General features: G+C 43.5%; 1 protein-coding gene across 1 annotated transcript; it reads left to right on the forward strand.

Moving 5' to 3' along the window:
• Window positions 1-11,027: 11,027 nt before the first annotated feature.
• On the forward strand, window positions 11,028-26,112 carry LOC101008803 (membrane-spanning 4-domains subfamily A member 8). The gene is made up of 7 exons (XM_003909756.4): window positions 11,028-11,406; window positions 12,505-12,724; window positions 14,988-15,110; window positions 18,508-18,567; window positions 20,278-20,409; window positions 25,327-25,440; window positions 25,614-26,112. The coding sequence occupies exons 2-7, from the start codon at window positions 12,506-12,508 to the stop codon at window positions 25,716-25,718; spliced, it is 753 nt and encodes a 250-aa protein (XP_003909805.2). The 5' UTR covers window positions 11,028-11,406; window position 12,505; the 3' UTR covers window positions 25,719-26,112.

Here is a 26,112-nt window from a genome sequence, read left to right on the forward strand (position 1 = left end):
TCACACAACTGCACTCCCACCTGGGTGCCAGAGTGAGACCCTGTCTCAAAAAAAGAAAAGACAAAGAAAAAAGAAAGACCTGAAACTGGGTAATTTATAAAGAAAATTGGTTTAATTGCCTGGTGGTTCCACAGACTATACAGGAAGCATGGCAGCATATGCTTCTGTGGAGGCCTCAGGGAGCTTTTCCTCATGGCAGAAGGCAACGTGGGAGCAGGCATCTTACATGGTAGGAGCAGGACTGAGACAGAGGAGGGTGGTGCCCCACACTTTTAAACAACCAGATATCACAAAACTCACTCGCTACTGTGACACAGTACCAAGGAGAAAATCTGCTCCCATGATTCAATTGCCTCTCACCAGGCCCTACCTCCAACACTGGGGATTACAATTCAACATGAGATTTGGGCAGAGACATAGACCAAAACCATATCAGTTGGCATCTAAGTCCCCAGCTAAAAGTCACCACAACCTTAACTAATAACTGTACCATAAGTCACCAAGGCAATCACAGAGACCACTAACTATGTGTACTGCAAAAGAAGTCATACAAAGATCACATTACTGCCAGCACATAAAATCAAAGTTGAAGTATCCTAATCAACAACATGTACACATCCTCAGAAGAAAAAAAAATCCCCTACCAAAGCAATTTCAAAAAACTGAAACAAGCAACTGCTACACTAGATACAAAGATATCAATGGAAAAACACAGGAAGCATGAAAAAGCAGGGAAATGGGACACCATCAAAGGACCATAATTGTCCAGCAACAGATTCCAATAAAAATGAATTCCTTGAAATGCCAGATAAATAATTTAAAATATTTGTTTTTAAAGAAGCTTAATGAGATGCAAAGGATATCTGAAAATTAGGCCAGACATAGTGTCTCGTGCCTGTCATCCCACTGTAATCCCAGCACTTTGGAAGGCCACAGCAGGCAGATCACTTGAGGCCAGGAGTTCGAGACTAGCCTGGGCACCATGCTGAAACCCTGTCTCTACTAAAAATAAAAAATAAAAAAAAATTGTAAACTAATACAAGAAAATCAGTAAACCAATTCAGAAAATCAAAGAAAATAAAATCTCAGTACCTGAAGACATGTCTTTTGAAATAATTCAGCCAGACAAAAATAAGGAAAAAAGAATTATGAAGGATAAACAAAGCCTGCAAGATATCTGAGATGATATAAAACAACCAAACTTAAAAATGGTCAGTACACCCAAGGGGGAAGAGAGATCCAAAAGTTTAGAAATGGCCGGGTGTAATGGCTCACATCTGTAATTCCAGCAATTTGGGAGGACAAAGTGGGAGGACTGCTTGAGATCAAGAGTTTGAGATGAGCCTAGGCAAGAAAACAAGACTCTGCCTTTACAAAAAAATTTTTAATTAGCAAGGCATGGTGGCTCATGTCTGTCATCCCAGCTACTCGGGGGGCTAAGGTGGGAGGATTGCTTAATCCCAGGAGTTTGAGGTTGCAGTGGGCCATGATTGTGCCACTGCTCTCCAACCTGGGTGACAGAGTGAGACCTTGTCTCAAAAACAAAAGCAAAAGCTTAGAAAACATATTTGAGGAAATAATCAATAAAAATGTCCCAAGAATAGCAAGAGAGTTAGACATACAGATACAGGAAGTCCAGTGGTACCCAGGTAAAAACATTGCAAAAAGATATCACCATGGCAATATTATATTCAGAATGTCTAAAGTCAATGAGAAAGAAATAATTTTGACAGTAATAATACAAAAGTTTCTAGTCACCTATAAAGAAAACTCCATTAGACTAACAGCAGACTTTTCAGCAGAAATCTTACAGGCCAGAAGAGAATGGAATGGTATTTTCAAACTGCTTAAAGAAAAGAACTGTCAGTCAAGAATTTTGTGTCCTGTCAAAGGCCTCGTGAGTAAAGTCCTTTCCAGGCAAGCAAACACTGAGGGAATTTGTCACCCCTACAAATGGTCACCCTACAGGAAATTCTCAAAGAGGTCTTAAATATGGAAATGAAAGGTCAATATTCATCATCATTAAAACACATGGAAATATAAAACTTAGTTTGTATGAAACAATCACACAAAAGAGGAAAAGAATGGAATCAAATGGCAACATGACAAAATTTTACTAAACCACAAAGACAGAAACAAAGAATCTATAAAACAACTTGAAATCAATCAACAATATGACAGGAACAAAGCTTCACATATCAATATTAACCTTGAAAGTAAATGGACTAAATGCTACACTGAAAAGATGCAGATTGGCAGAATGGGTTTTAAAAATAGTCCACGTATATGCTGCCACAAGAAACTCACCTTACCCATAAAAACACATAAAAGTTGAAAGTAAAGAGGTGGAAAAGATATTTCAAGCAAACAGAAATAAAAGCCAGCAGGAGTAGTTATACTTATGTCAGATAAAATAGACTTTAAATCAAAAACAGTAAGAAAGAACAAAGAAGGGCATTATATAATGATAAAGTGATCAATTCAGCAAGAAGATGTAACAATCCTAAATATATATGCACCCAACATTGGAGCATCCAAATTTACAAAACAAATATTACCACAGAAAACTAAATACCACATGTTCTCACTTATAAGTGGGAGCTAAATGATGAAAACTCATCAACACAAATGGAACAATAGACACTGAGGTCTATTTGAGCGTGAAGGGTGGGAGGAGGAAAAGAAGCAGAAACGTAACTATTGGGTATGGGGCTTAATACCTAGGTGATGAAATAATCTGTACAACGAACCCCATGAGATAAGTTTACCTATGTAATAAACTTTCACATGTACCCCCAAACCTAAAAAAACACACACACACAAATATTACTAGACCTAAAGAAAGAGAAAGACAACAGCACGATAACAGTGGGGGACTTAACCACCCCACTTGCAGCACTAGACAGATCACAGGGAGAAAAAATTAACAAAGAAACATTGGACTTAAATTGGACTTTAGACCAAATGGACTTAACAGGTATTTATGCAGTGGTGTAATCTTGGCTCACTGCAACTTCCACTTCCTGAGTTCAAGAGATTCTCCTGCCTCAGCCTCCCAAGTAGCTGGAACTACAGGCATGCACCACCATGACCAGTTATTTTTTGTATTTTTAGTAGAGACAGAGTTTCAGCATGTTGGTCAGGCTGGTCTCGAACTCCTGACCTCAGATGATCCACCCTCCTCGGCCACCCAAAGTGCTGGGATTACAGGCATAAGTCACTGCACCTGGCCCAGAATGTGCATTATTTTTATCAGCACATGGACCATTCCCCAAGATAGACTACATGTTAGGCCACAAAACTAGCCTTAAGAGATTTTTAAAAATTGAAATCATAACAATCTTCTCAGATGACAATGCAATAAAGCTGAAAATCCGTACCAAGAGAAATTTCAGAAAGTATACAAATACATGGAAATTAAACAGCGTACTCCTGAACAATCACTGGGTCAGTGAAGAAATTAAGACAGAAATTTAAATTTTGTGTGAAATGAAAAGAAAAACACATCATACCAAAACCTGTGGGATACAATGAAAGTAGTTCTATGAGGGAAGTTTATAGCATTAAATGCCTACATCAAAAAAAGCAGAAAGATGACAAATTAACAGCTTAACATTGTACCTCAAGGACGTAGAGATACAAGGAGAAATCCCAAAATTGGCAGAAAAAAAAAAAAAGGATCAAGGCAGGTCTAAATAAATCAGAAACGAAAAAAGAATACAAAGGATCAACGAAATGAAAAGTTTGTTCTTTGAAAAGATAAAATTGATGAACCACTAGCTAAACTAATAAGAGGGAGAGAAGATTCAAATAAACACAATCAGAATTGAAAATGGGGACATTACAATTGATACCACAGGAATACAAAAGGCTCTGGCATAAGCATTTGGGTGCCTACTTGGGAAGTGACCCAAGACTCACTGTGAAAACAATGGAAAAGTGATACAAGAAAGTCAATGGGCTATGTATTAATGAATGAGTTCTGTTATGGGGAACTGGTACTCAATGCTGTTGGGGACTTTCTAAGAGACGGATGAAACACACTTCAAAATTATCTGTCTTAGGGGACAGAGAAGCTAGGCTAGTTATCCAGCATATGCACATTACACTGGTTAAGAAAAATTCTTGCAGTGTTAACTTCCCAGTACCTATGGCCTGCCCATACGTATGTATCCTCAAAAAAGAAAGGAGTTATCCATAGATGTGGAGATTGGCTGAAGATAGGGCATCAGTAGCATTTGCTGCAGAGTTTGCTGGGAGTTTGAGACTGCAGTGAGCTATGATCACATCACTGCACTCTAACTTGAGCAAGACTCTGTCTTAAGACCTCCAGAGTGGATCAAGGGAATATAGACGCTGCATCAACAGCATTTGCTGCAGTAGGTTTGGACAATAATAATCTCCCTGTTATGTCTCTGGTCCCTTCTAGAAAGTTGGCACCATTTCTATAAACCCAATTAAAAGGTGGCAAATTTCACCTTCTACAATATCTGGTTAAACCTAGTCCCGAATAGTCCATGTGCACTAGGGCTTTGCCACCTACATGTCCTCATTCAGATGCCTCTTATTATTTCTGTCAGTACAGTTTGGTTCATGTTACTTGTCTTTACAAAAAACTATTGACTTACTTTATAGAGTTAGAACAATGCTAAAGTCCATTTGGAAAAACAAACATGCAAAAATAGCCATAAAATATAATGAAAAAGGAATAATTACATGGGAGACTAACTCTACAAGACATTAAAGTACACTGTAAAGCCTCTATAATTAAAACACTGTTGGAATAACACATGAAGAGACAAACAGACCAATAGAAAGGAAGAGAAAGAACAAAATTAGAACCAAATGCATATAGAAATTTAGGCTGTGACAAAGGTGGCATTTCAAATGCCACTGGAGACAAGATGGACTATTTAGTAAATTGCCCTGGGGCAACAAGGTAGACTTTTGGAAAAATATCAAATCAGATCCATATCTCACAGCATTCACAAAAAAATACATTTTACATATATTAAGAATCAAAATGTAAAAAGTAAAACAATACAAGTATTAGAAGAAAACACAGTTAAATTCCTATTTAATCTTAGTGTTAAGAAAGGCTTTCAAACAATGACTCAGATTCATAGGTAATAAAATGTAGGGACCAGCCCTACAGGGTCTGTGGGTTTTTCTCCCCGTGTGCAGAGATGAGAGATTGTAGAAATAAAGACACAGACAAAAAGATAAAAGAAAAGACAGCTGGGCCCGGGGGACCACTACCACCAAGATGCAGAGACCGGTAGTGGCCCCGAATGCCAGGCTACGCTGTTATTTATTGGATACAAGACAAGGGGGCAGGGTAAGGAGTGTGAGCCATCTCCAATGATAGGTAAAGTCACATGGGTCACGTGTCCACTGGACAGGGGGCCCTTCCCTGTTTGGCAGCCAAGGCGGAGAGAGAGAGACGAGAGACAGCTTACGCCATTATTTCTGCACTTCAGAGACTTTTAATACCTTCACTAATTCTGCAACTGCTATCTAGAAGGCAGAGCCAGGTGTACAGGATGGAACATGAAAGTGGACCAGGAGCATGACCGCTGAAGCACAGCATCACAGGGGGACGGTTAGGCCTCCAGATAACTGTGGGTGGGCCTGACTTGTGTCAGGCCTTCCACAAGAGGTGGTGGAGTGCAGTCTTCTCTAAACTCTCTTTCCCGGTCTGCTAAGTAGCGGGTGCTTTTCCTTGGCACTGACGCTAGCGCTAGACCACGGTCCGCTTAGTAGTGGGCGCCTTCTAAGACCATTACTGGCATTACTGCTAGACCAAGGAGCCCTCTGGTGGCCCTGTCTGGGCATAACAGAAGGTTGACACTCCCATCTTCTGGTCACTTCTCACCATGTCCCCTCAGCTCGTATCCCTGTATGGCCTGGTTTTTTCTAGGTTATGATTGTAGAGCGAGGATTATTATAATATTGGAATAAAGAGTGATTACTACAAACTAATGATTAATGATATTTATATATAATCATATCGATGATCTATATCTAGTATAACTCTTGTTATTTTTATTAACTAGGATCACCATCACCATCATTGCTTGTCGTTGAGTTTGGACTTGTCTTCGGACTCCTTGGAGGCATCTGCAGACTAAAAGTAGACAACATAAGCATACCAATATTAATAATGCCAGTGACAACAGTGATCCTCCGAGGGGTTTGATCCATTTAAAAGGATTAAGATAGATAATTCTTTAGTTATCCTTTCAAAAGTATCTGAGCCAGGAACAGTGGATAAACAAGCCTGTGAAGCCTCAAAAATTTGTTCTTTAGGTTTTGAAATACCTAAGGTTAAGTTATCATCCCAGGCTTTTAAAAAAGGTCTTGAGATCTTTTCCCAGCTATGTTGATCTTTATTATAAGCATAAGGCATTATGCAGTAATCAGAAGTATTCCAATCACACTGTAATTGCATACAGTGTTCCAGATTCATAACTCTATCTCCCAGCCATGTTACACTTTGACGGAGATCATGAATTTGATTAACTAATTTTTGATCAACTTGAGTCTGAGAATTCCAAAGTCTGGAGGAGTTTTTCTGCCATGCTTTAACATATTGAGCAGTTTGAACAGAATCGTGGATCGCAACTCCAGTGGCTGCTGCCGTTGCAACCGCTGGAGGGGGAAGACTCCCAAGGACGATGTAGAGAAACTGGCATCCATACCCCCTCCCTAGCCCTTACCAAGAGAATACTTGTTGTGGGATTAAAAGTAGCATCAATGCATGTGAACAGCTTACAATGATCACGTTCTATAGTTTGTGTATTGGGAATGATAATTATATTTCCAACCAACAGCATGTAAGGGGGTTTGACACAGCTCCTGATAGGTATCACCTGTTCAGACATCAAGGTGATGTTGAATGGTGTTTTGGTATCAGTGGGAGAGAGTTGATAGGTAGTGTTCCATATCTTTATTCCTGTCATAACTGCAGCTAATTTCCATAATTCAGGATGTTCTGGGGTAACAATGGGATGAATCATTTTTGGTCTAGGAGGAACAATGCCTGCGTCCATCCATTTGAATGGGTAAGGAGACACCCATTCTCTCAACCTGTAGGACTACCGTCGTCATCTACATATTGTAACAAATAATTTAACTCCAAACATGTCGTATTTTGACCAGAGCAATCCCGCCAATAATGCTTTGGCGCCCAATCAATAACAATACCCGTAGCTAGACTTTGGAACACTACAGCCTTGGGAGCATTACAATCATTCCATAAAATTGAATTCACTAGAAAAGGTCCCTTTGTAGGTTCCTTTGGGCAGTCTGGCAGTCCTTTTGTTTTATTGCTGTTAGTAGGGACAGAAACCCACCATTCCTCATGTGGATTAAGTTTAACAGTCAGAAGTTGAAAAGAATTGCAACTGAACACATTATGTACTTGATAAGAATCATTTGTAAAGGACAGTACTGTCCACATCCAATTCTGGTAAAAATAAGCTAAACAACCAGGTGACATCCCAATGCATAGTGCTGGATATTTATAGCCAATTGACAGATTAAAGTGCATACCTTCTTCTTCTGGTTGAGCTGGAAACCTATCATCATTAGGGACCGGCATGAATGCACTACTATTAGTGTAAACTTCGACTGAGGAGTCCATCCAGGAGACAGACCGAATTAAAGGGGGAAAAGGAACATATGCCCAGTAGGTATAATTTTGAGTTGCCCCAACTAGTGGTATACTCACCGCTGCACTACCATAAAGGCAGCCAGAATTATATTACCCATCATTTTGGGGATTCCTTTTTCTTTTAACAATTTTTCTGTTCGATGGGATAAGACCTTTATTTGACCCCATGTTGGTGGAGTGGAACGAGTGGTGTTGTAGGTCACACAGCGAGATTTTGTCTCAGTGTCGAGGTCATGACGTTTATGTGTCAGGCGGCGAAACTTGCTCTTTGGTTTCTGAGGGGTCTTTGCCTTTTGTTTCTGGGAGCATTTTATCTTTGGAGTTATGGTGCAATTTCAGTTGTCAGGAGGGAACCCACGCGGGCTGTTGTCCTATTCCTTGAGGTAGGACTTTCCAATGGTAATGTGCTGCAGGAGCGATGTTGCTAAGGGTTGGAACTGTGAAAGCAAATTTTTCAAAGTCCTGAGGGGACAGAGGAGTGTTAAAGAAGCAGTCTTTAAGGTCAATGATGATAAGTGGCCAATGCTCGGGAATCATAGTGGGGGAGGGCAAACCGGGTTGTAGTGTCCCCATAGGTTGAAGGACAGTGTTTACTGCCCTGAGATCAGTGAGCATTCTCCACTTACCAGACTTCTTTTGGATAACAAAGACTGGTGAATTCCAGGGAGAAAAAGAGGGTTTGATACGTCCCAATTTTAACTGTTCAAGAACCAAAACATGAAGTGCCTTCAGCTTACTTTTTGGGAGTGGCCACTGATCTACCCAAACTGGTTTCTGAGTTTTCCAAGTCAAAGGGATGGGATCTGGAGGCTTGATAGTGACCACTTCTAAAAAGAATAACCAAGTCCTGTAGAATCTGATTTATGGGTAGGTATAATAGGCTCGGTGATGCCTTGTGCTGATTTTCCTAAGCCCATACCTTGAACAAATCCCATTTTGGTCATAATGTCTTTACTCTGCTGACTGTAATTGCCTTGTGGAAAAGAAATCTGTGCCCCTCCATTGATATAAAAGATCTCTTCCCCATAGGTCAACAGGAATGGGTGTAATGAGGGGGCAAATAGTTCCAATCTGTCCTTCAGGGCCCATGTTATGTAAAATTGTGGAACTTTCATAGACTTCTGAAGCCTGACACACGCTCCTTTGGACAGTGTCGGGGCCATTTATGTAAATCAATAATAGAAACATCAGCACCTGTATCAATCATTCCCTCAAACTTCCTCCCTCGAATATGCATGGAGCACATAGGAAAAGTGTCAGAAATTTTGCTGGCCCAATAAGCTGCTTTGCCTTGATAATCTGTGCCACCAAAACCTCCGTTTCTCGTACAACTGGATCCTAAAGGAATGTAAGGGAGTATCAGAAGTTGAGCAATGCACTCCCCAGCTGCCGCATTCCAAGGGACTGCAGAGCTAATGACAATATGAATTTCACCTGAATAGTTAGAATCAATTACACCATTATGTACTTGAACACCTTTTAAATTTAGATTTGAACGACCAGGTAGCAAACCGACACTGCCAGTCGGCAAGGGACCAAAAACACCTGTGGGAACTGCGGCTCTCCAGGCAACAGAGAAATATCTCTGGTACAACAGAGATCTACTGCTGCTGAGCCTGTGGTGGCAGGGGACAAGCATTGTACTGAGATTCGTGCTGGGGCTGAGCTGTTAGATCCCGTGGCACAAATTGCTGAAGTGGGAATTGGGGTGGAGGTTGAATGGATTGGACTGGGAAGGCACCCATCTGGCCGGACACCGGGGGCTGGGAGTTGAGGAATGCCCCGTTGTTTAGAGGGGCCAGGGGCTGGCACCTCGTCCCGTTTCCCTGGTTGTTAAGAGACCGTAAAGTATTACCATCAATATCAAATCTCAAATGGCATTGAGCAGCCCAGTGATTTCCCTTTCGGCATCGTGGACATAAAGTAGAAGGTGGGACTTTTTGTTGCTGAAAAATTTTGTTGGTGGTGGTGGTGGTGGTGGTGTTGAAAAGAACAGCGACCCATACACCAGGGACAATTTCTTTTAGCATGTCCTGTCTGACCGCGTATAAAGCATTGGCCAGAGAATCGTCTGGGCATTCGAATAGAGGCCGTGGTTTGTGCCATGATCATTGCTGTGTGCAGAGTTCCTCCCATCCCTTCATAGGCTTTAAGGTAGGAGGTGAGTATATCACCCCCCAGTGGAATTTTGCCTTTAATGGGGCAAATAGTTGCCTGACAATCTGGATTTGCTTGTTCGTAAGCCATGAGTTCCACAACAAGTTGTTGGCAGTGGCTATCAGGGATAGCTTTTTCCGCTGCGTCTTGGGGACAGGCAATAAAGTCTAGGTAGGGTTCATGGTGTCCCTTTCTGACGGCCATAAAGGATGGACATACTTTGCCATCATCTTGAATCTTATCCCAAGCATTTAAGCAACATGTTCGCGGTTGTTCAATAACCTCATCATTTAGGTATAGTTTGGTTTCGAATTGCAGCCCACAGACCCAGTCCCAGCTGTAACGTTAACAAGAGGATTGGAGCCCTGATTAAGACAAATACATTCCTGGACAGCATCAACCCACCAAGTCCTGAGTTGTAAATACTGGGATTTAGATAAGTCTGACTTTGCTAAAATTTCCCAGTCATAGGGCACCAAATGTTTATCTTCTGGCAGGGCTTTTAATGTGGAACGGACAAAAGGAGAGTTGGTGCCATATTGTTTTACTGATTCCTTGAAATCTTTGAGGAATTTAAACGAAAAACTTGCCCAAGTAGCAGGAAGTAGCTGAACCTGACCTGGATGTATGAGGTCAGGTTGAACTACTGCCTGAATGGCTGGAATACCAGGTACTGGCTGTGCCCCAGCGGCAGGCAGTAGTGGAGCCTGATTATTTCCCTGAGCAGCCTGATTGTCGGGCTGAGGGGCTTGATTATTAAGCTGTTGATCTTGATGAGCTGCAGGGTCAGCCGCTTGCTGAGCAGGATCAATGGGCTGTGGGTGATTTTGTGCCACTGGGGTGGTGGGTACTGGAGGTTGTAAAATTACAGGAAATTGCCAGGCTTCAGGATCACCATATTCCCTTGCCTGAGCTATAGCCCTCATAAGCGGAGTGTCATTTTCAGGAATGTATGTAACTTGTTGCTTATGAGTGGCAATGTTAGTGTTGGCAACAGCAGTAGCAGCCGGACCAGGAGCAGAAAAAAGGTTGGAATTTTGAATGGAGGAAGAGTTGAGAACCTGAAGGCCAGGATGAGACCAGATTACCTGCTGAGCAGGTCTTTCATGGGCCTGAAATCCAGGCTACCATGGCAACTGCAGACCAGGCTTCAAGGGAGCCTGTGACTCCAAGGGAGTCCGATTAGCCAAAAGGAACCAGGCATGAGAAAACTAGGCTGTGGAGGGATAAGGTTGAGGGCCTCATTACTGGGCGAGAATTGTTATGTCATCCTGTCTCATGTTACAGCTAAATACAGCGCATCCTGGGTGCCCAGTTCATTCTGTGTCTCCCAGAGCAACCAGCCAACCATATTTCACTGTCTCATTAACCAAAACAGGAAATAAATACGAAGGAAACTGAGCTCTAAGCAGCACGTAACCTGGCCTGCATCCAGGAAATAGAGGACTTTGGATCCTTCTAACCCTACCACCCAACTGGCCCCAGTACATTCGTTCTCTCAGGAAAAAAGCAAGGTCCCAACAGCAAAGAAAAGGGAATAGGATCAAGAGATACGTGGCTGCTGGCAGAGCAAGGTGAGTCTGCTTAATCTAGTGGTTGGTAACTGGGAATTGGTGATAAGGTTTTTCTACCAAATGAGACTTACGGCAAACCAGTGTGGGTGAAGGATAGGCAGAGTGTATTGTACTAGCTTTATTGGGTCTGCTCCAAGAGAAAGAAAGACGAAGACGGGAAATGGAGGGGGACGGGAGAAACAAAAAGAAAAAGAATTTTTTAAACCACATCAGAATTTCTAAGTAGCCTAGAAAATTGAGCAGTAGAAGCCACCCAATGAACATACACTGCCTTGGCAATGGGGCTTCCCTTGAGGAGGATAATCTCCATTTAACTAATATTGACATAACTGGGACCTTGGAGGATTCTTGTCCACTCTCTCACCCCGTTTCCTCTTCCAGAAAATAAGAGAATTGAACTCAATGTTGTCCAAGAGATTTTCTAGTTCTGAAATTTTGCTTTCAGCCAGTACTAACATATGCAAAGCAGCACTCTAAACACTATGAGAGACCAGGCACAGTAGTTCACGTCTGTAATCCCAGCACTTTGGGAGGCCAAGGTGAGCGGATCACCTGAGGTCAGGAGTTCGAGACCAGCTTAGCCAACAGGGTGAAACCCCATCTGTACTAAAAATATAAAAATTAGCCGGGTGTGGTGGCGGGCGCCTGTAATCCCAGCTACTCAGGAGGCTGAGGCAGGAGAATTGCTTGAACCTGGGAGGCGGAGGTTGCAGTGAGCCAAGGTCGTGCCACCGCACTCCAGCCTGGGTGACAGAGCGAGACTCTGTCTCAAAAACAATAAAAAATAAAAAATAAAATAAACACTGCGAGAGACAAAAAGATGGAAAGACGGACCCCTTGCCCTCCGGTAGCCTTTACCTTCTTTGAGTCTTAGTTCTCTCATCTGTAAAACTGGGTGGGTGAGAGGATAAAAGGAAATGTATTTGTAAAGCACCTTTTAAGTGCCCTATAACTGATGTCTATTATTTGTAACGTGGGATTCATAAACTTGTAGAGGGTTAAGATGCTCCAATGAGCTAGAAGAAGTAAAAGTCCTCTTTAAATGTAAGTACAAGTCCATACGTGAGGGACAATTCTGTCACATTTATTTTTTGGCAGCATGAATTCGATGACTTCAGCAGTTCCAGTGGCCAATTCTGTGTTGGTGGTGGCACCCCACAATGGTTATCCTGCGACCCCAGGAATCATGTCTCAGGTGCCCCTGTATCCAAACAACCAGCCACAAGTCCATCTAGTTCCTGGGAACCCACCTGGTTTGGTGTCGAATGTGAATAGGCAGCCTGTGCAGAAAACTCTGAAAGAAGGCAAAACCTTGGGGGTAAGTGGGATTTCTCTTTGCAGGCCACGGACTACACAGCTGGACTGACGGCAGAGGGGAAGGGAAGGCCTGGGAAATACACAAACACTACGTCTCGCAAGTGAGGCTGAGCTGATCGCACCTTGCCAAACACAGGTCTCTTAGAAAGAAAGCTCAGCTGCACAACATCATGGGGGAGGCCTCTGTACGGGCCTTGTATTTTCTGATTTCGGCATTTAGGAAAGAGAAAGAAAAGCAACAAAAAAGCAGTGCGCTTGAATGTTGATCCTGTTGCCAGGCTCCATGCCCAGCCCAGTGGCCTCAGAAGAAAGGGAAAGGGGTCCCAGCAAGACCAAAGCAGACCACAAGGTGGAGTCAGAATCCAGTAAGATGGAATCAAATAGTTGCCCAACAGGAAACAAAGCAGGTTAGGCAATCAACAACATAAATGCTCACAGCAATCCCTGAAAGGCTGTCCCGCGCAGGACAAGGAAAGGCCCATTTCACTGTGTAGCCAAATGATGATGAGCATGAATTCGGATGCAGACTGCCCGAGCTCCGACCCTAGCACTACGGGAACATACATTGATACAACCCTTAGGGAGGGAAATTTGTAACTGTCAAATTTGCAAAATATCCAGTAATTCCATTGCTGGAACTTCATCCTCCAGATATGCCTGTATCCACAAAAACTGTGATATGTTATGAGCTTATTCATTGCAGCATGGTTTGTGATAACAAAAAAAATTGTAATATCCATCAATATAATACTGGTTAAGTCAGTATATTGTGCATCCAAAGAATAAAATGTAGTGGAGCTATAAAAAGAACAAGAAAGCTCTTTATGTAATGATAGGGACACACCCCGAGATATGGAGTTAATGGAAGAAAGTAAGGGGCAGACACTGTGTATTATTTGCTGACATTTATGTGAACTTATGGAAATAATACATTTGTATTTGCTACCACGTGTGTAATATACAAACATACACAGATGTTCTTTCATTTACAATGGGATTATGTCCCAATGTACCCATCATAAATTTAAAATATCATAAGTCAAAAATACATTTAATACATGTAACCTACCAATCATCATAGCTTAGCCTCACCTACCTGAAACATGTTCAGAACACTTAGGCTAGCCTACAGTTGGGCAAAAATCATCTAACACAAAGCCTATTTAATAATAAGTTATTGAATATCTAATGTAATTTATTGAATACTGGACTGAAAGTGAAAAGCAGAATGGTTGTATGGGTACTCCAAATACGGTTTCTACTGAATACATGTCACTTTCACACCAGACTAAAGTTGAAAACTCTTTCTTTTTTTGAGACAGAGTCTCACTCTGTCACCCAGGCTGGAGTGCAATGGCACGATCTTGGCTCAGTGCAACCTCTGCCTCCTGGGTTTAAGTGATTCTCCTGCCTCAGCCTCCCAAGTAGCTGGAATTACAGGCACCTGCCATCATGCCTAGCTAATTTTTGTATTTTTATAGAGACAGGGTTTCACATGTTGGCCAGGCTGGTCTTGAACTCCTGACCTCAGGTGATCTGCCCATCTCAGCTTCCCAAAGTGCTGAGATTACAGGTGTGAGCCACTGCGCCTGGCCCACATGGCACTTTTTATAAGGATACCAGTCATATTGGATTAGAGACACATTCTACTCCAGTGTGACCTCATCCTGGCTAATTACATCTGCAACAACCGTATTTCAAATAGAGTCACATTCTGAGGCACTGAGCGTTAGAATTTCAACATATGGATTTGGAAGAGGGTTGGGAGAGGGGAGCATAATTCAACACATAACAATATCCTAAAGAAATAAGAGATGAAGGCAAATTTTTACATACAAGAATGTTTATCGCAATGTTACATATAATAGAAAAAAGTAAAAATAATCTTACCTGTCCAATAACTCTGTCTCAACTACTCCACAGACCATCCATAATGGGATCTGAGCAGCCCCAAAAAAGCATATGTTCCAAGAATACCATGAGGACACATTCATGATGAAATATTAAGTTAATAAAATTCAGGGCCATGTTGTGCTATCAAGGTATATATTTGAAAAGAATAATGGGAGAATACACCAAAATGTAAACAGTTGTTTTCTCCAGGCGGCGGGGAGATTATACGTAGTTTTTATTTCATTTTTGTATTTCCCATATTACTTTTTAGGCCATGAAAATAAAACACATATTAAAATTAAAAGTAGGCTCATAGGGGAGGCAGGACCCAGCCTCAGAAACAAGACTTCAGCTTGTGGCTCTCCTGACAGGCCATCCAGATCATCATCGGCCTGGCTCACATCGGCCTCGGCTCCATCATGGCAACAGTTCTCGTGGGGGACTACCTGTCTATTTCATTCTACGGAGGCTTTCCCTTCTGGGGAGGCTTGTGGGTGAGTAACGCAAGTCCTCCTGCAGATGAGTTCCCAGAAGGTGCCAAGGCACTCAAAGCCACCTTGCCAAGTTGTGCAGCTGTGCTCTGCAGAAGGTTCCCAGCCACCTAAATGTGGGGGATAGGAATCCAGCCAGCCCTGGCCTTGTTCCACAAGTATATGAGTTTGGTAGGGCTGCCCCAACCAAGTGTAGTACCACAGGTTGGGTGGCTCAAACAACAGAAATTTGTTATCTCACAGTTCTGGTAGTTGAAAGTCTGGGATGGAGATGTTAGCAGAGCGGTTTCCCCTGAGGTCTCTCTCCTTGGTTTGCAGATGGTCTTCTCCCTGAGCCTTTCCACGGCCTTCCCTCCATGCCTGTGTCCTAGTCTCCTCTTCCTACAAGGACACCAGTCATATTGGATTAGGGTCCCCTCTATGACTTCATTTAACCTGAATTACAGTTTTAACAACCCTATCTCCAAACACAGTCACATTCTGAAGCACTACAGATTAGGGCTTCAACTTATGAAATTTGGTGGGAGATAGAGGGTGTGGACACAGTTCAGCCCATAATATCAAACTACAACCCCGTAAGGTCACTTCCCCTCAAAAGGGATGTATTTTCTTTTTTCTTTTTTTTTTTTTTTTTTGAGATGGCGTCTCATTCTGTTGCCCAAGCTGGAGTGCAGTGGTGCATTCTCGGCTCACCGCAATCTCCCCTTCCCGGGTTAAGCAATTCTCCTGCCTCAGCCTCCCTGGTAGCTGGGATTACAGGCGTGCACCGCCACGCCTGGCTAATTTTTGTATTTTTAGTAGAGACAAGATTTCACATTAGCCAGGCTGGTCTCAAACTCCTGACCTCAGGTTATCTGCCTGCCTCAGCCTCCCAAAGTGCTGGGATTACAGGTGTGAGCCACCGCACCTGGCCAAAAGGGATGTATTTTCTTAACTCACAAAGAAAAGATCCACATGTAAAGAATACACTAGGAATAGCCCCTGGCGTTGTTGAACATAGGCTCACAAGCCTGAGCTCCAGGAGGAAAACACGCAGCAAAAGTGAAGAGTGGCTTCCCAGCTGTAGAACAGCAAGGGTGTGAGTGTTTCAGCAGCAGCATCTCAATCTAGATCTGCAGATGGGCTTTGGGTGCTCCATTTGGGCAAAATACCTAACATGTTAAAGGTGCATTATTTTTCTGGAAGGGTCCATAGCTTTCGTCAGATTATCAGAGTGATCTGTGACTCCATAAAATGTTAAGAACTACAGTCCTTCCACGTCAGTTTATTACCTTTATGGTTCCTTTGCAGTGTCGCCCTGCACACACACACACACACACACACACACACACTCCTTCTTCCCTCTCCACCTTCCTTTCTCCTTTCTCTCCCTTCTGTTACAGTCCTTCTCCTGACTCACACACCTACCTATGACACTAATGCAACTTTCCTCATAAATGGCACAACTCCAGAGTAACCTAGGTGCCAGCCCAAGTCACTCTACCTCATAAGAGTTAAATAAAATAGCCTAGAGCTATCACCATCCCCCACAGCCACACAAGGTCTGCAAATGAACAGGGCTCCTCTAGCGAGGCTCTGCACACACCCAAACTCAGAACTCAAGCCCCTTTTCCCTCCCACAACCACTCACAAGATACCTGTTCCTGTATCTCCGACCTTCGTGGAATGCGGGGCTATGGAGAGAGCTAGCATTACGGTCACCCAGGCCTACCATTGAGCACACAGTGCCTACCACTGAGCACTGGATTCCAGCAAGTGCCGGTGAGCAGCACCACGCCCCCTCCCACCAGGCTGCTGAGTCCCTTCAGCCCTCATGACTTTCCTTCTTTTGCTCTTCTGCAGGGCAGTTGTGCTCTTTGCTGCTTTCTTGATCCCAGGACTGTCTTTCTATTTCCCAAAGACCAATATCCTCTTCTGAAACAAAGGCCCATCTCCTCTGGCACCTCAGAAGGACTGAGAGGGACATCGAAAGTCCAGCCCTTCCTCCCCATCAAATCTCTACAAACAGAAGGGTGTGAACCTGAGATTTGTTTTTCCACTCATAGGAGAATATGGCCTTGGCCTTGGAAGGCAGAAGCTGCTGGAATAAGTTTTCATTGTAAATAACTATTTCCACTCTGTGGCACATGCATCTGCCCTGGGTGGGAGGGAATATGGGTTGAGGGTTAGGAACATGGAGTCTGAAATCAAGCTGCCTGGATTTGATTCTCAAATGCATGTGCCATAGAGTGGAAACAGTTATTTACAACGAAAACTCTGCCGGATGATGTTGTGTGAGTTGCTTACAATCTCCAAGCCTTAGTCTCCTCGTTGATAAAATGGCAAGAGTAATAGTGCTTGATGGGCCACCATGTGGTTAAATGAGGCGAGGTTAAATAAGCACTTCGTGTGTTGGGAGGAGGGCGGTGATGGGTTGCTAGTCAGTACGCGGCTTCTTTTGGGAGTGATGCAAATGTTCTAACTTAGATTGTAGTGATGATTGCAAAACTCTGTAAATATACTAAAAATAATTGCATCATATACTTTAAATGGGCGAATTATATGATATATGAATTGTATGTCAATGAAGCCTTTTTGTAAAAAAACATTTTCTATAGTGCCTCACAAATGCTAGCTCCTATTAAATCATAGCTCACGCCCTCTCATACCACTGTTGCTAACCCATTGGGCCAATGATGACAGGCAATCTCATCAGCCACAGTGCAGAATACCAGTGTTGGATGAAATGCACACAGTCGACATCATCATCCTGTATTTGATGTTCAGCATCGTAGGAACACAACGTTTATCTGAGTAACTAAAAGTTATTTGTCCAGATATGCAGACAGGCAAGGATTGATTTCAGGCTTCTCTCTAAAAGCATCAGAGAAGACGCTGGTAACCCCTTCCTTCTTCCTTCCAGAGACACCAAACCTAACTGAATCTTGATATAAATCTTGATATAAAGATATGAATCTTGATATAAAATAATAGGGTGTACATGTGGGAAAATAAAATACAGGGAAATAATCCAACATTTATTGAGCATCTACTATATGCAAAGATATGCTAAATGCCAGATATAGGGCATAAGTTATCTCATGACAATGACTCTTGGGAAGAGCTAGAAATTTTTCTATTTTGCAGATGAGGAAATAAAGATTTAGAGAACTTAATAACTTACCTAAGGTCAAGAGTTTCTAGCTAGAATTTAAAACCAGGTTTGCTGGGTCCTAGAATATATATTTACCCCACCCCAGGGCCCTTTCACGCAGTACAGAACAGCTCATTTTTTCTGTTCCCCATGTTGAGCTGATGGTTTCAGCAAAGGTACCCACTGTGTGTGACCAGAATCACAGAAGCCTGGGGAAGGGCACCCTAGCCCCTTACCTCTTTCTAAACCCACTCTGTTCTGCACCAGTTTATCATTTCAGGATCCCTCTCTGTGGCAGCAGAAAATCAGCCATATTCTTACTGCCTGGTAAGTTACACTCTGAGACCAGCTCTTCCAACTGGAGACCTACAGAATGGTGTCACAAGGGGGAAAATAAGGTCACATACGATTCCTCCCACAGCCTTGCACCTACTATAACCAGACACAAGGTGCTCGCATACATTCCTGCTCATGCAGACTGGCCACAGGAGCCTGGCCCTGGAGTCACATGTAGAAAAGTCCCAAGAGGAAGCAGAAGTGAGAAGGGGCAACACAGTCACCTTAGCTAAGGCATCAGAGTATGGAGAGCGGGAGAAAGAGAGAGATAACAGCTTTCCTAAGAAACCCTGCCATGGAGAGGCACAGAGCTCCCAGGGTCCCGGGGCTGCCCTCTAGCAGAGCAAGGAGCCAAGAGTACCTCCAATACACAGAGCAGGGCTCCGGGGATCCGAAGGAGGCTCAGTCACTTGCTTCCCTAAGGAATCCGGCCGACAGAGCTCTGATAATCAACACAGACAGAGCTTTGTGCTCCCCTAGCAACAGACCAAGAAAGTACCTTCATTTGTCTCACAAGCGGGGTGAGGGTACCCTTTATGAAGGGTAAAGGGACTCAAGGTGACCAGGTCCCTACAACCAGATGAGATCTATTTCAAAGTCTTCAAAAGAAAGCTCAAAATATCGAAGCATATCTTTCTGCACATGACCCAGAATCATGGAACATCTGAGCCTATCACATCCTGAGACACTTGAGCTGAGACTCTATTTATCCTATGGGACAAATAGGTCAAGTGTTTCCCAGAAACTATTCTTTTTTCTTTTCTTTTCTTTTCTTTTTTTTTTTTTTTTTTTTTTTTTTTTTTTTTTTTTTTTTTTTTTTTTTTTTTTTTTTGTGAGACGGAGTCTTGCTCTGTCCCCCAGGCTGGAGTGCAGTGGTTTAATCTCTACTCACTGCAGACGTCGCCTCCTGGGTTCAAGCTATTCTCCTGCCTCAGCCTCCTGAGTATCTGGGACTACAGGTGCACACCACCATGCCCAGCTAATTATTGTATTTTTTGGTATTTTGGTAGAGATGTAGTTTCGCCATTTTGGCCAGGCTGGTCTTAAACTCCTGACCTCAGGTGATCCGGCTGCCTCCGCCTCCCAAAGTGCTGGGATTACAGGTGTGAGCCACCACGTCCAGCCCCAAAGATTATTCTTGAGAACATTTCTCCCGTGCTATGCTCAATGAAGATAGTTAGATGAACTTGGGAAAATCTCCATGTATTGTCCCCTCTCTGAAAGATCTAAAAGATCTAAAATCCTCATTAAAGGCTCTGAGATCTAAAAGATCTGAAAGATCTAAAATCCTCATTAAAGGCTCTGAGATCTAAAATCCTCATTAAAGGCCCTGCCATGATGATCTGTTTACCTTTGCTCAACGCAACTATTTTCAAAGCTAACTTACCCCCAAAACCTTTCTTGCACAGAACACCTCTTTACTTGCAGTGGAAATAGGGTACCTGGGATTTGCATTAAGAAACACTTTTTGATGAAAAGAGTTATAGAGATGGATGGTGGCAATGGTTTCAGAGCAGTGCCGAGGTATTTAATGCTACTGAACTGTAACACTTGAAAATGATTAGGATGTTAAATTTTACATTGCATATATTTTAACACAATTTTAGAAATTGGGGGGAAAGAGAAACACTTGTTGGGTCTCGGTTCATCTCAGCTATAACGGTTTTTCTCTCCCACCCTGACCCTCTGTGCCTTCTTCAGCTGTCTGGCAGTTTGGGCTTGAACATCGTCAGTGCAATCTGCTCCGCGGTTGGTGTCATACTCTTCATCACAGATCTAAGTATTCCTCACCCATATGCCTACCCCAACTATTATTCTTACGCCTGGGGTGTGGTGAGTATCCCTCTCAACCAAAGACCCTCTAAGTTCTGAATTAGCTCCATTGAGAAAACTCCCAGAAAGGGCCTGACAACCAAGCTTCCTCATTGAACATGGTAGGAAAATGAGGTGCTTTCAGAATAGGAACAAAGTTTAAAGTCCTTGATCCATAGCTTTAAGCACATGACCTTTCTCAGTTTGGGTTTCTGCCTTTGTAAAACAATACCTACCTTGTGGCAGTGTTGAGAGAATGAAATGCAATTTTACAAAGAATGCATATGTACCCACCAACCAGCACCTCTCCTCACATTCTCTGCCTTCTTGCCCATTACTATAAGCAAGAGGTTAGCAAACTTATTCTCTAAAGGGCCAATAGTAAGCATTTAAGGTTCTGCAGGCCTACAGTCTCTGTCATGCAGCTATAGCTGCCTAATAGCAGCCACAGAAAACACTAAACAAATGAACATGTCTGTGTTCTGAGAAAACTTTATTTACAAAACAGGCAGCAGGCAGGATTTGACCCATGGATCGTAATTCACCAACCTCTACTACACACTAACACTGTCCAATAGAAATATGCAAGCCACATATGTTATTTTAATTTTCTAGTTGCCACATTTAAAAGAGAGAGAGAGAGTGAAAGCAATGGGTGAAACTGATTTTAATAATCTGTTTTATTTAACCCCGTATATCCAAAATATTGTCATTTCAACATGTAATCAGTATAAAAACTTGGTTCGCTATTTTGCATTTGGGGAACTAAATCTTTGAAATCCAGTGTATATTTTGCACTTATGGCACATCTCAATTTGGGACCAGCTGCATCTCAAGTGTTTAAAAGCCAGATGGGAATTGTGGCTGCTGAATTGAACAGGGCAGCTACAGATGAGCTACCTGTGTCCCATGTAAATTCAATCCTCCATCTGCACAACTGAGTCCATCATCTCCTACCTGCTGAAGTTCTCCTCCCCTCTCCCTCATCCCGTCTCTCCTCTACATCATCAGTCTTTCCCCCTTTACTGGGGCTTTTGCATCAGCATTAAGCATGCTTTTGTTTCTTAAAAAACAAACCAACCAACCTCCTCTCCGTTTTACTTCCTTTACCCGCTACCACCATATCTCTCTGACTCTCTTGGCAGACAAATTCTTAAAAGAATTGTCTACACTTAGTGACTCCAATCCTCTTCTCTCATATTCTCTCTGAACCTGCTCCAATTAGACTGTCAGCCTCGCTTCCCCCAAACACCTGCTTTTCTCCAAATCCCCACTGGGGTGATTGATCCTTCTTCTCCAAGGGACTTTGCTTGACTTCCAGCTTCCACCCTCACTGGTTGCCCTCTTCTCTGTCTCCTCTGCTAGTTCTCTTTTTCCCAATCTCTTAGGCTCAATAATTGGTTCTCTGGTTTTCTCTCTCTATTCATTTGTCTATCTCATTTAGTCTGGCAACTTGAAACACCTTGTCTGTGATAATTGTTCCAGAATACATAGCTCCAGCCAAATCTTCTCACCTACACAGCACTCTAGCATGTCCAATAGTCAACTCAACAGCTCAAAGTTCATACGTCCAAGTCTGATCTCCAGATTTCACTTCCCAAACCTTCTCTACACAGTTTTCCTGATTCCAGTTGATGGTAACTCCATCCTTCCAGTTGCTTGGGACAAAACCTTGGAGTCATCATTGACCTTCTCTTTCTCTTACACCTCACAGCCAATCCCTCAGGCAATCCTGTTGGTTCTACTTTGAAAATGCATTCAGAATCCCGCCATTTTCCCCCAGCCCCTCTACTCCCACACTGGCCCAAGCCACCGCATCTCTCATCTAGTCATGGAAACAGCCTCCTGACTGCTCCCCTTCTCCCACTCTGGCCTCACTGCCGCTGTTGATAGCATGGTCACCAGAGGGATCCTTTGGAGACATAAGATCACATCACTTCTCTGCTGGCATCTTACTCAGAAAAAAAGTCAACGTCCTTCCAGCAGCCTAAGATGCTGGCCCTCTGGTGCCCCCAGACCCAGGCTCTGCTGCCATCCTCTGGCTCTGCTGCTGAACCATGGGAACCTCCTTGATGTTTTCTCCAACACTCCAGGCATGTTTCCACCTTCAGGCCTGGAATGTTCCCTTTGACTGGGGCACTCTTCCCTCAGATGTTCCCACAGCTTCCTCCATCTCTTCCTCACCTCCTTCAGATCACTACTCTGCAACCACCTTCCCAATGAGGCCCACCTGAAGAACCCAATACCCACACTCTCCCAGTAACCCGCTTCCCTTCCCCTCATCTATCTTTCCTGTAGTCTATACATCTAACACCCTCTGCAACTGACTTATTTACTACATTTCATGCTTACTGCCTGTTCCTAGAATGAGCTTCTTAAGGACAGGGATGTTTTCTGTTTCACTCACTGTCATACCTCAAATACCTAGAACTGTGCCTGGCACACGGTTGACACTCCATAAGCATTTGTCAAGGAATAAATGAATGTGCCAGCTGTGATGCGTACTCAGTAAACATCAACAGCCATTAACTGTTGTTTATATTCGATCGGATCTTTTTATCTGCAGGAGACGTAAAGACTTATCTTTCCAAGATTCTTAGGCAAAGCCCCTCCCTAGAGACCCTATGGACCAAGTCCATGTCATTTATCAAAAGTACCTTGAGTTTCTCCCCTCCCAGAAACATTTTATGACTCCCAGATACTGTAGGATTAAAGTCCAAATTCCTCAGCCAGGTATTTGCCCTCTCTGGGGGGTCTGGCTCTATCTCACTGTGCCCTACAGTTCACCTCCTTTCGACTCTCTCACTCACCCTGAACCCCAGCTACTCCCGTCCACTGGGAGAGGCAGCCACACCAAGTATGTGGGAATTTTCCTGCTGGGAAAGAACCAATCAGGGAGGCACGGACTGCCCAATACAAGAAATTAAGAAGCAAATGCTGGTGGAGGAACTAAGGGAAAGGAAGATGGGAGAAGAGTTTAGGAAAGACTAACCCCAAGCAGCATAGCTATTTGCCCTGGATTAGAGGGAGCAGCAATTTTTGATTCAGAAAACTTGGCTTTTAATCTTTGTTCTGCCAATGATTGATCTTGGAATGAGAACTCGCCCCATGCCCACCACCCATTCCAACTTCAAGCCTCAGTCTTCCCATCTGAATGTGGAGGGTCGGGCTGCATCCGAGCTTTACAAATAATGACCCAAGGAATGGAGAGGCTCCAGGGTTTCAACAGAAGGAATTATTTTTCATCAAATAACAAATATCTCAGCTGCTTGAGGGACCCCTTTTCCATGAAAGATTTTATGTGTAAAAAATTTTATTTAAAAAAAATTGAAGAGGGCCAGCATATTTTGCCTGGGCCATTCTACTCTAAGTCTCTGTGATCCGTTGACTTGGACATCATTATCCTGCCCTCCCCTTTTCTTGGGACAACTGCCTCTACCCTCACCCTCTCTAAATCCCTTCTTGAGAATGAACCTCTCACTCCTCAGTGCCCTGAGATATCTTTTTGCTGGTCTGTAGCTCTTACCCCATCTGATGTGAATTATAATTATCATCTGCATCTGTTTTCCCACTAGCTTGTGCCTCCCAGGATGCATTTCTTAGCAGCTTCTACCAAACCACTTGCTAAATGGAGAGGAAGGAGAAGAAAAGGGGCTAAGGAGAGGCCTCTCCAAAAGAGAGAATTCTCCAAGCATCTGGCTGTCACCAATACTGTTTTTAAAAATCATAATTGAGATAATTGAGGCTGGGCGTGGTGGCTCACACCTGTAATCCCAGCACTTTGGGAGACCGAGGCAGGTGGATCACTTGAGCTCAGGAGTTCAAGACCAGCCTGGGCAACGTGGCGAAACCCCATCTATACAAAATATACAAAAATTAGCCAGGCATGGTAGCGTCTGCCTGTAATCCCAGCTACTCGGGAGGCTGAGGCACGAGAATCACTTGAACCCAGGAGGCGGAGCTCACAATGCTGAGCTCATGCCACTGCTCTCCAACCTGAGTGGTAGAGTGACACTCTGTCTCAAAAAACTTAAAAAATCATAATTGAGAGGCATTTATTTGGTACCTACTGCATGCCATCCACCTTCACTATGAAATGTTCTCATGACACATAATTGAAACCCAAATGGCAATGGGAGTCATTCCTGGACCTTTTAGATTGAAATTCTCTTCCTAGACACTCTGGAAGGCCCCATTCTCCTGGGTATTCTTGGGTAACAGCAAGTGAGGTTTTTTTTTCTCCTGGTTACCTCCTGCTATGGTTAAATTACTTCAGTTTGGGGATCCTTTCACTGACTCTTCTTCCCAAGCCAGAGAAACAGCCCCAATTCCTCCCCTCCACAAAACACCATTGTCACAGTCAAGAAAGTCTTTTCAGACGCTGACTTTTTCCCAAAGGTTCAGAGGGATGGTGGAGGTTTACATCAGAGCCCAGCAAACCACCGATTACTGAAAATTAGACATCCTTGCTTTGAGAAGTCTTCATTTTTCACAGGAAAAATTCATTTTCCTGTGGCTTCCCCCTTCCCACTATGGTGTTCAGCTCCTTTTTCCTCTAACCATCTCCCTGTTCTCTCTGTGGCTTGTCCATACCCTCCAATTCCTATCCACGGCCTCCCCAGAGCAGTATCACTGCTCCCCTGTCTGACTCCAGAGCATGCCCTCAGGTCTCCACACCCGAAGCAACCTCTCAAGGGGCTTCCCTAAACATGGTCATCCCTTTTCTCAGAGGAATACTACCAAGTAAATGTTGCAATAACAATTCTTTTACTCCCACACTTGATCCTTACAAAAACCCGGTGGGAAATTTCCCCCCAGGCTGAGAGAGGATAGGGGACTTCTGCAAAGCCATAGAGAGTCCATGGCAGGGCCCTAGTGAGAGGTCAGTTCGGACTCCCAGTCCAGTGCTCCTGTCCTCCCCATCTGTTCTGCCTCCAGAACCCTGGATTGGCGATTTCTGGTGTGCTGCTGGTCTTCTGCCTCCTGGAGTTTGGCATTGCATGCACATCTTCCCACTTTGGCTGCCAGTTGGTCTGCTGTCAATCAAGCAATGTGAGTCCCAGGGCTCCTCAGTGGGTGGAACGATGCCCCCAAAAAGGTGGAGACAAGGGAGCGCTTTGTGCTTTCCACTGCCTGTTCAGGAGCAGGAGTAGTTCCTCGGTGCCCGAGGCCTTTGGCACATGCCCATCCTTCTTAGCATGCCCCCGTGTGCCTGTGTTTTCCAGGTGAGTGTCATGTATCCAAATGTCTATGCAGCAAACCCAGTGGTCATCCCAGAACCAGTGACCTCACCACCAAGTTATTCCAGTGAGTTCCAAGCAAATAAGTAAAGCTACAGATTCTGGAAGCATCTTTCACTGGGACCAAAAGAAGTCCTCCTCCGTTTCTGGGCTTCCATAACCCAGGTCATTCCTGTTCTGACAGCTGAGGAAATGTCTCTCTCACTGTTCGTACTCTCACCTTCATTCTTCAATCAGTCTAGTAAATCATGCTGTTTCTCTATCAAGAAGAAGACAGAGATTTTAAATGGATGTTAACGAAGAGGGCCTCCCTAGGGCGCATGCACCTGCACGTATGTGGGCATCCAGCCTGGGGCCTTGGCACACACACATTCGTGTGCTCTGCTGCATGTGAGCTTGCGGGTTAGAGGAACAAATATCTAGACATTTAATCTTCACTCTTTCAATTGTGCATTCATTTAATAAATAGATACTGAGCATTCAA

This window comes from Papio anubis, chromosome 12, assembly GCF_008728515.1.
Source record: "Papio anubis isolate 15944 chromosome 12, Panubis1.0, whole genome shotgun sequence".
Classification (NCBI taxonomy): Eukaryota; Metazoa; Chordata; class Mammalia; order Primates; family Cercopithecidae; genus Papio; species Papio anubis.

Coding starts and splice junctions, on each gene's coding strand:
- LOC101008803 (XM_003909756.4), top strand. CDS start 12,506: ATGAATTCGATGACTTCAGCAGTTCCAGTGGCCAATTCTGTGTTGGTG. Junction 12,725..14,987: donor AAGAAGGCAAAACCTTGGGG/GTAAGTGGGATT, acceptor CTCTCCTGACAG/GCCATCCAGATCATCATCGG. Junction 20,410..25,326: donor ATTCTTACGCCTGGGGTGTG/GTGAGTATCCCT, acceptor TTCTGCCTCCAG/AACCCTGGATTGGCGATTTC.